At 35.3% G+C, this 9,909-nt stretch overlaps 1 protein-coding gene across 5 annotated transcripts in view; it reads left to right on the top strand.

Moving 5' to 3' along the window:
* UBR1 (ubiquitin protein ligase E3 component n-recognin 1) overlaps nt 1-9,453 on the top strand; it is a 63,719-nt gene extending 54,266 nt beyond the window's left edge. For 3 of the 5 annotated variants that reach the window (XM_039705391.1, XM_039705388.1, XM_039705390.1), the window contains exons 40-47: nt 418-505; nt 1,184-1,317; nt 2,529-2,637; nt 4,714-4,770; nt 5,251-5,328; nt 5,976-6,146; nt 6,297-6,398; nt 6,853-6,994. In XM_039705391.1, coding sequence (XP_039561325.1) covers nt 418-505; nt 1,184-1,317; nt 2,529-2,637; nt 4,714-4,770; nt 5,251-5,328; nt 5,976-6,146; nt 6,297-6,398; nt 6,853-6,994 — 881 coding nt within the window. Of the gene's footprint in view, nt 1-417; nt 506-1,183; nt 1,318-2,528; nt 2,638-4,713; nt 4,771-5,250; nt 5,329-5,975; nt 6,147-6,296; nt 6,399-6,852 lie in introns of all 5 variants that reach the window. The other 2 variants (XM_039705387.1, XM_039705389.1) reach the window with 1 other exon arrangement.
* Nucleotides 9,454-9,909: the final 456 nt, after the last annotated feature.

The following is a 9,909-nucleotide window of genomic DNA, read 5'->3' on the forward strand; positions in this document are numbered from 1 at the left end:
AGGAGAGAATTTAATTTTTCTCTCTATTTCATAACATAGTTTAAAATTGCCTGTAGACTTTCCAGCTAGTACTTTGTTTTTTCTTCAGCATGATAGGAATTTTTAAAAAATCTAGAGATTCAAAAAAAATTTCTGTAGCTGAAGCTATGTAGGACAACTTCAAAAGTTCAAGGGAAGGAAGTGGTTCTTTACTGAGGATAAGCAATGAGGGTGTAATCCTGATTTTTCCTTACAGCATTAAGTCTTAGGAGAACATTTTTAAGACAGAAAACAGCAAAGAGAAATTAATTAAGCAAATTAAAGTGGAATTAATTCTGTAATGCAATTGAATAATAATAAAAAAGATTTTAGTATTTGTAAAAGACAAGTGTGTCAGGATGTAGTGCATTTATTGAGGGTTCTTCTTTTTGTGTGCAGAATCCCCTACTGCTCACTCATCTGATAATAGTGAGGAGGCACAGTCAGCACAGTCTTTCTGTAGAGAGGTTTGCCAGTACACCAGTGGGTAAGTAACAGTTCAATTGTAGTGTTAAATCTTCTTGGAAAGACAGCAATCCACAGGATTGACCAGGACAACACAAGACAGGAAAAAAAACCAACTTATTTTGTATGGGGAGTTAGCACAGTGCTTTGTGCTTTCTTCCCATGCTACTGAACACTGAAACTGGTGAAAAAAATTGCTCTTAGTTAAAGTGGCTACTTTTTGTGGACAGCAGAGTGAATTGTTAGCCTGAGGATGAAAAAATACCTGTATCCATTGTGGAGAGAAATACATTCAACTGCAGTATTTAGTTTTCTTTGCTTTGATTATTTTAGTTTAGATCTCGTGTTACAACTGGAATCCAGAAAGAAGGAAATGGCCCTATTACAAAAGGGGGATAAGTGTAAAGCTGAACATTGTTGCTTATTTGAGTGTTAGTGCCCATTTTTCAGACTTCTTTTTGACAGCTACAGCTGTCTACTTTGAAGATTTAATACAAGTGTGGTTCATAAACTCAGTACTCATTCCTTGTGAAAAGGAGAAGTTGGAAGTTAAGTGCTGGTGGCTGTTTCACAGAATTTGGGGTACACGAGGGTTGCTTCTACATAGCTACCATTCTACCAATGTTAGCCAAAATATGATAGTGCTAGAATGATTTGCACTATGTAACTACTGCAGCTTTTTCTCATTTGTGTTTTACAGTTGCTTTAGTCAGGATATTCCAGGCTGGCTTGTGTGGGATTGTGTTAAAAAAGGCATCATGCCTTACCTTCGTTGTGCTGCTTTATTTTTTCATTATTTGCTGGGAGTTTCTCCACCTGAGGAGCTACTACAAGGTAAATATGAGAAAACAAATGTATGACCTTCTTTGTCTGGAAAGAATTTTTAAATGTTCACAATAACTTAACAATAGCAAATACATGAAAATAAGACTTGGAAAGTAAAGGAATTACTAATTTGTAAAGGAAGGGACAGGCATGTGAAGCTAAGTTGTGCTGAGCTGCATAGAAGAGCATTACTTCTGAGTATATGTAAATATGTGAATTATCAGAGATGTATTGAGAGTTAGTACTTGTTGATAAAGATTCAGTGGTTTAAGGATAATTTCAGGAACTTAGGTTGCATCACCTGAGAAATTGCCTGAAATATATTTTAAAAGTCCAGAGTTTTCGTGTAGTGCTAATGTTGGTAAATGCTAAAGATATAGGGATTGAGGAAAACAAAGCCAAATAGGTACAAAGCACATTATAAAACTGAAGTGCCTTCCTTGAAGGATCCTAAGGCATTACTGATACTAACCCCAAAAATAAATATTCTATGTGTCAAAATGCAGTGAAACAATCATTAACTATTTAGAAAGAAGGGCAGTAGTTTCATGAATAACTGAGGTAAAATATAGCATGTATATAACGTGCTACATTTTATGCTATGTATAACAACAAAAATACAAAATGGATTTATATAAACTGTGAACTAAGTTTGAATTTTGTTAGAATATACAAGTCAAAATCTCTGCACATTGGGATATGCTGTTATCTTTACCAGGGGTCTGGATCTTTGGTTCTGTAGGGAGGAGTCTTTCTGGTGAACCAACAACGTAATTTTGGGTAGCAAAGACAATAAATGACCACCCAGCAAACTATAAAATTAGCCCAATTTTATGTAATGTTAGCACTGACTTGATTACAGCAAAATTTAATATCATTGAGGACTATTGTAAGGATAGGGAAAAACTAAAATGCAACTGCAGAAATCTGTTGCATTTGTGTTACGTATTATGCAGTAATTTAAGCAAGGAATTTTGTTATGTAACTTATGCATTAAGAAATAATTAATATATATAAAATTTATTTTAACAGATCCTCAGCTAATCCAAATTATTACAGCTCTGATTAAATTGGCAGAATAATATCCAGTTGCACTATGTAGGAGCTATGATGCTGTAGGATACTATTCAGTGGAAAAGGGATCAGGAGATTTCTAGTTTTGAGTGAATTATTCAGCAGTGTTGAAACACTTAAACACTCATTCATGTTTTCTTTTGCAGTTTCTGAAGAAGGGCAATTCAAGGCACTTTGTAGTTACCTCTCTCTACCTACAAATTTGTTCCTGCTCTTCCATGAATATTGGGACACCATAAATCCACTGCTTCAAAGGTACTAACTGGGACTGGACAGGCCATGTTCTTTTGTGGTGGCCCTGTGGGAGTTCTAGATCAAAATTGTTAGTAAATGACTGAGCTCAAATTCATACTGAAGTTCTAAAAACTTTGTACAGGTACACTGAATCTCTTAAAGCACTTCAGAAACATAAAGCACTCTGTATTTTATGGTAATTCCACTATTAAATAATTATGGTTTAAGGGACTAGTGTTTGCAGACCTGTATGAAACCATACAGACAGAAGTTATTTTAAACCATTGCTTCTTTGATATGCCACTCAGTGTTCATTTGCCCATTTTTAATTTGTCTACAGCAAATGTGCTGATTACATGAGATGTGGAAAATCATGTAGCTGGCAGGATGAGGCTTTGTATTATTTCTTCTCAGCATTTGCAAAATAGACTGGTGGATGTTGAAATTGGCTTAATGGTTAAAAGGTACAATTTGAGCATTAAGTACATTGCCATCTGCAGTCATGGAATCACAGAATGTTAGAGGATTGGGAGGGACCTTAAAGATCATCTGGATCCCAGCCGCCTGCCATTGGCAAGGACACCCTCCACTAAACCAGGCTGCTCCAAGGTTATTCAACCTGGCCTTGAACACTTCCAGGGTTGGGGCATGCACAACTTCTCTGGGCAAGCTGTTCCAGTATCTTACCATCCTCAAAGGAAAGAATTTCTTCCTAATTTCTAACCTAAATTTCTCCTCTTTCAGTTTGTGAAAGTAGCTGTAAAGAAAACATTATTTCTTTAGCAGTAAAGAAAAAATTGGTTAAATTCTGCATTCAAAACCTCAAATTAAATAAACAGACGCACTATATCTCATCCCCAATTAAGAATAAACCAGCTATATTGTGTTGGAGAATGTGTATTGAACATGACCATTTGAGCACCTGGTGGCAATAATGATTATTCCTGGTTCTTGGCACAATTCTCTGACTCACATTAGCTTTTACTGCATTGTTGCTTGGGTTTTTTAATCTCTAGTTGTTTTAGCCTTTGTTGTCCAAATGTCTTCAATTTAGGGACATTTTCAACTGTTGATATCCAATAGTCCATATAGCTGACCTAAACAGTTCTCTACATATGGTCTTATTATGATCAATTTGATTTGTAGTATATATTATTACTTATAAATTAATAGATTAATTTTTACAAGTAAACTATTAAATAAGTTTGTCCGACTTGTTCTTACATATTAGCTTAAAGACATAGAAGTGTTCCTAAGACTTCACAGAAGATGATGCTTGTGAACATTGGGAAAGATCACTAGAAGCAGGATTAACAAATAGTTACAGTGCAACAGAATAAGAGGTTTTAAGTAGGAGGCTACATATTTAACATAATAGTAACAGTTGCCAAATCATCATGCAGGTTCCCATATGTTTTTTCACAGAATCTTATTTCAGAAGACTGAATTTGATGATTGTTGAGAAATGTGTTAAATGAAGCATACTAGATTGACCATCTGCTGCAGTTCTTTCTCCCTTCTTTTTTTTTTTCATAGCAATAACTTAAAAGGCATCTCAAACTTACCAGTTCCTCTCTTCAGTAACTGGCCAATACCTGCCACTGTTTTGGTAGACACGTTTGGCCATTCTAAGCAAGCATGCATCATGTAATAAACCATGATAAAATAGCCATTAGGTGATGATTATTTAATAAAAGCAGCAAATGTTTTTCTATTAGAATGCACAATATTTATTTATGCTGTATCTTTTAGTGCATGTATTTCAAAAGGTGCTGTGTACTGTAGCCCACGTTGAGGAACTAAGTATGTCTGAAGACTGCTTGCATTGTTTAGCTCTGTGTAAATCTAGTGGTTTTATGTGCATGATGGTATTTTTAAGTGTTTTTTTCACATAGGTTTTTCTTCCTGTATGCCAAGCATTCTCCTGAAGAAAACTAGTAAAAAACACCCCTATTATTCCTTGCAAAATTTTGGGTAGAACTGTCAATGTTTTTTATCAATGTTTTGTGTTTGCTTATCACTTACTAGTTTAGTTTAATGAACGTAAATATATATTTTTATCAAATTCTGTCATCTGCAAATGTTTGTTTGAAATAGGTGGTGTGCTGATCCAGTGGTGTTAAGCTGTTTGAAAGGCAAAAGCATTGCAATAAGGTAAGCTTATTGTTGTTGTTATTTCCTGGTTTTGACTTAAAACATTTGAAAGAATGAAATGCGTATTGTGGGCAAGTCAGAGACTTCATGTTTTATTCCTGCTGCTCTACTGCTAGAAGTTCATTTGTCTTTAAATGTCTTGTTTATTATTCCTCATACAGTGACTCTTTATTGAGATTGTACAACATTATTAGACAAGTAATCTGTCCTGCTCTAGGAAAGAACAAAGCTAACTGAAATAGGAAATGTTTTCATACATGTAGGTTATATATGAAATTTAAGTTTAACACCTTTGCTGGAATATAGAAATGTTGATGTTCCCATGTGGAACATCTCATTTGGGATTCCAGGACTGAAGAATTGCTCTAGAATTGTGGACTTCTGCAATGACCAAAAGCTTAGCAGGGATTTGTGGTTATTTAGTCCATTGTTTGCTTTGATCTTTATTATTCTCACAATACTTCTATTCCACTTACCCAGGTATCCTAGGAAAAGAAATCGTTTAATAGAGCTTCCTGAAGACTACAGTTGCCTTCTGAATCAAGCCTCTCAGTTTAAGTAAGATGTGGCATATTTAGTTGTTTTCTTAGGTATTTTGTCACTTTTAGTGAATTTTATATTCTTGCAGTTACTCTAACTGGTATTGAAAGAATACAGAAATTATTTTGTACTGAAGGCATTGTTATGGTTATACTGGCCAATACTAGCAGCTGTTCATTTTAAATGTGAAGCACAACAGCTTGCTAAATGAAGTCACTTGTGTTTGATGAGACAACATATAAAATTTTTATAGCTCAGTCTGCTGGTCATTTTTCTTCTGTGGAATGTGCATTTATTTTGGCCATAAGCCTGAAAATTATTTTTGCACTGGACACAACAAGCCCAGATGATGGCACTGTTTTATGCCAAGAAAAGTGAATCATAGGATAATTGAGGTCAGAAGGGACTTCTGTTGATTATCTAGTTCAACCTCCTACTCAAAGCAGATATGTTGCAGATAAATAATTTCAAGCAGTGTGAAAATACAACATAAGGAGGCAGATATGTTATATGATATGTCTTAGGTTTTTGTTTGATTGTGATTTGTGGTATTTAATTGGTTGGATAGGTATTTTTGGGGTTTTTTTTAAGGAACATTAATCTTAGTTAATATTTCTTTTAAAGTTTTGATTTCTACCGTGACATACTGGTTACACTTCTTTTAGATGTCCACGGTCTTCTGATGATGAACAAAAGCACCCAGTATTGTGTTTGTTCTGTGGGGCAATGCTGTGTTCCCAGAACACTTGCTGTCAGGAGCTGGTGAATGGGGAGGAGCTGGGAGCCTGTACTTCTCATGCTCTTCAGTGTGGAGCTGGAGTCTGCATGTTTCTCAAGTAAGTAGCCAGAATTCACAACATTGTCAAAGCATTTGATTCTTTTTGTCTGAGATAAAGAAACATTATTTTGACATAAATTACAGCTCACCAGAAAGGGAGGAGCCTGCTTGGATTTGTATTTTAAATGTAGCTATTCTTTTCTTTAAGAATCAGGGAATGCAAAGTTGTCCTCATTGAAGGTAAAACCAGGGGCTGCTTATATCCTGCACCCTACTTGGATGAATATGGAGAAACAGATCCAGGTCTGAAGTAAGTAAATGCTTGACTTCCTACCTTTCCATTTTTATATCTCCTTCCTTCTTGTATTCATTATATCTCTTTCCTTCTTTTACACATTCTTCTGTTTAGTGTTTGTAGCATTGTATGTAATGTGTGTGTTGGCCTGGGGAACTGATGGCAGTTTCCAGTCAGGAATGGGCAGTTTATAATGAGAAAATACACTTCTTTGATACTGTTAAACTTTCTGACTTTTCTCAAGAATGCTTTGTATGCATTTCATTAGAAACACATGAGAGCTGCCATTGCTGAAATGTCATCATAGAAATGGCAGTCATTGCTGGTCACAAGTAGAGATTTTTATGTTTCTGATAGACTTGTTTGGAGTTTAATTAGTATTTAATTAGTCTAGAGTTAATGTTAGCCTATTTATTGGACACTTGCTCTTCTGATCTGCTAACTGGTTATTTTCTTTTCCTCTCTGAAGAAGAGGCAATCCCCTGCACTTATGTCAGGAGCGTTACCGGAAGCTCCATCTGCTGTGGCAGCAGCACTGCATCATAGAGGAGATTGCCAGGAGCCAAGAAACAAACCAGATCTTCTTTGGATTCAACTGGCAGCTGCTCTGAGTCTCTTGATTTAGTGAAAACTCTGACCTGTGGCAGTGCTCTGGAAAAGGAAACGAGGGTGACAGTAAAAAATCTATTCAAGTGGTTTCTGTAGTTCAGACAATTAATTGATGGATTCTCTAGGTTGGATATATCACTGATGCATTGAAACAGAAACTCATATAATATATTTTCCTCTTTTTTGCTTTCCAAAAAAAAAAGGAAAATCACATTCTGTAATTATTACTGAACCAGAAACATTTCCATTTTTTTTCAGCAGTTTGAATTGTTTTACATGTTTTCATGAGGACAGTTCCCAAATGCTGTTTTTCAGATCACACACTACATTTGTCTCTTCCATGACTTGAGAACATATCTAAATGGTGTTGCCAAGGAAAAGCCTCCTTTGCGTTCTTTCCTGGGTTCTTTTCCCAAGCTTAGTGAAGCTTTAAATAGATTGAGATCATATTGGAGTGGAAGTGGTTCCAGGTCTTTAGTCACCTGCAGCAACAGGTACAATAAAAAGTAAGTTTTACAGAAAAGGCTTGCATTCAGATATACCTTGGGATTCAATGAAGAGTTTGCATTGATGAATTCTTTAAATGAGTGTGGAATAGAAAGTGCTTCGGGGATTACCATCTTGCTTGTTGCATAAAAAAATTAAGTCTGTGCTTTTTGCATTGCCAGAATTGCACTTTATCTAATGAATTTATCCTCCATTAATGTATATCATAAGAGGTCTGGGGCTTCACCATTGCCTAGGTTGTGGTTAGTTTTACTTCTTTTACAGTTTGTCTTCTGATACCTTCCCCAAGAATCAAAAGTAAAAATACTGCAGGTAGGTAGTTGTAGTGTAGCTCTGTAAGCTGTACAAGAGCCAGAGACCTCAGTGAAGTAAACGGCCTTCAAAGCTATCAGTGGAATAAAATCAAGGCCCAAAACCAGCAAGTTTTAGAATCAGAAATAAGTTTGCCCATATTTGAGGGATTTTCCCCTCATCATCCTGTCATTGTTGTTTGGAGCATGTTTTGGAGTCTGCATAAATGATATTGTGTGTTTTGGAAGGCATGTTCAGTGGTTCAATGCCAGGTACAGCAGAAAAGGGAATAAAAGGTGGCTAAATCTGTCTCTTTGCTCTTCAGTAGTTAATAGCACATTGTGATTGAACTCTCTCTCAATGATATGTGATTGTGCTTCAGTTCTAAATGTTTGTTGTTCTGTTTTCTGAATTTCAGCCATAATATACGTGAAGGAATTTGTAATGTGATGGGTAAAAACTCTTTCACATGGAAATGGCATCTCCTGAGAAAGTTTGAAGTTGTCACTATCCTACATTTCCCTGCCCCTTTGCTATTTGGATTCTTCTGTGCCATTTTAATCAGGCTTTCAAGGGGAGGTATTCAGATTAATGTCTGAGTGTTTTTGTATGATTTCTTTGTTTTCCCACAATTACTCGAGAGATAGTAGAATCACAATTAATGATTTAGATTTAAATACCATTCTTCTGGGGTTTTTAAAAATGTTTTTTGAGTATGTATGTATGAGTGAACTGAACAGCACCATAACTAATCTAAAGATGGTATACCAATGATCTCAAATATTGTTCTGGTTTCAAATACTTTTTAAAAACTTCTGTTGTAATCCTTCCCCAGTGATATCAAAAGTTGGCTTTGGTATATTTTCCAGGTATTCTCTTTCTTGAAATTAAGACCATTCTCCTTATTTTGATTCTGTCAGATTTTAAACCTGAATATTAAACTCTTAGAAGACAAACACTAATTCTGTTAGTCTTCTCTAAAACATGTTTGAAACACATGCTGAGTTTAGAACAGTTGTCATGAAAACTTGCACTGATGATTTTTATATCATCAAAACACTGCTTACAAACAAAAATATTGAATTAAGACTGGCAAATGCCTCATTGTTACCAAACCTGTGTTCTCTTAGTGTTTCCCTCTGATATTTACATATTCAGTTACCAAAACTTTATCTTGCACTTCACTGATACAAAATTTCCATTATCCAATATGCAGTGAGATCACTTTATTTTGTTTTCTGTCTGAACTGTAGTGTACAAGGACAGGAGCTGGTAAGAACAGGTGAGCTCCTTCAAAGCTCTGGAAATCTTTGTAGCTAAAGAAGTGGGAGAGGAAAGTTGAGTCTTTCTGTACATTTGCACATACTAATTTAGCAAATGGGCTCCCCTATAATTCACTGACTAGCGTGGTCATCTTTCATTTCATAAATTACTATGCAGTTTTGTTCACTGTGAGTATAATCTGTATTTAGTGACTGCAAGATGCTTATGCCACTTATTTCTGTTCCATCCAAGCTGACAGAAGTTATTTGATAATGCACATACTGGTATCTTAAATTGCAAAAATGTAAATTTGAAACTTGTATAATGTTCTTGTGCTTTTGAAATAAAATATCTTGTATATGTATATTTAAAAAAAAAGGAAATAAAGTAACTTCTCGTAGATTATTCAGTTTTTATTTGAAGGCACTTTGGCACCTCACAGTTCATATTACAAGAGTGTTATAGTGGTGTCTGTCAGTAAAGGAAAAGAGAAGAGCTGGTAAATGGTTGGTAAACTATCAGTTATCCATGTAGGCTGTATCTTGGTCGTAAGGAATCGTAGCATGCCTTTTGTTATGTAGAGATACACTCCACTTGAAACTTGTCCTAGTATTTTACAGATGCAAATTCCTGCAGTGTCTAAATAAATTTCTACAAGAATTTAAAAGTACAGAATTTAATATTTATATGCCCTGAAACTGATCTAGTTGAGTGCTTCTGGTTTTGTGTCTTCTTGAAGAACTGGCTGTAGTGTTTGGCAGATATTAACCTCTAGAAAGGAAAACTTTATGGTGTTGGTCTCATCTGCTGTGTGATACATACTTTTTAAAAAAGTGGTTTATTATAGACCTAAGGA

This window comes from Passer montanus, unplaced genomic scaffold (genome assembly GCF_014805655.1).
Source record: "Passer montanus isolate IOZ18808 unplaced genomic scaffold, ASM1480565v1 scaffold18, whole genome shotgun sequence".
NCBI classification, from domain to species: domain Eukaryota; kingdom Metazoa; phylum Chordata; class Aves; order Passeriformes; family Passeridae; genus Passer; species Passer montanus.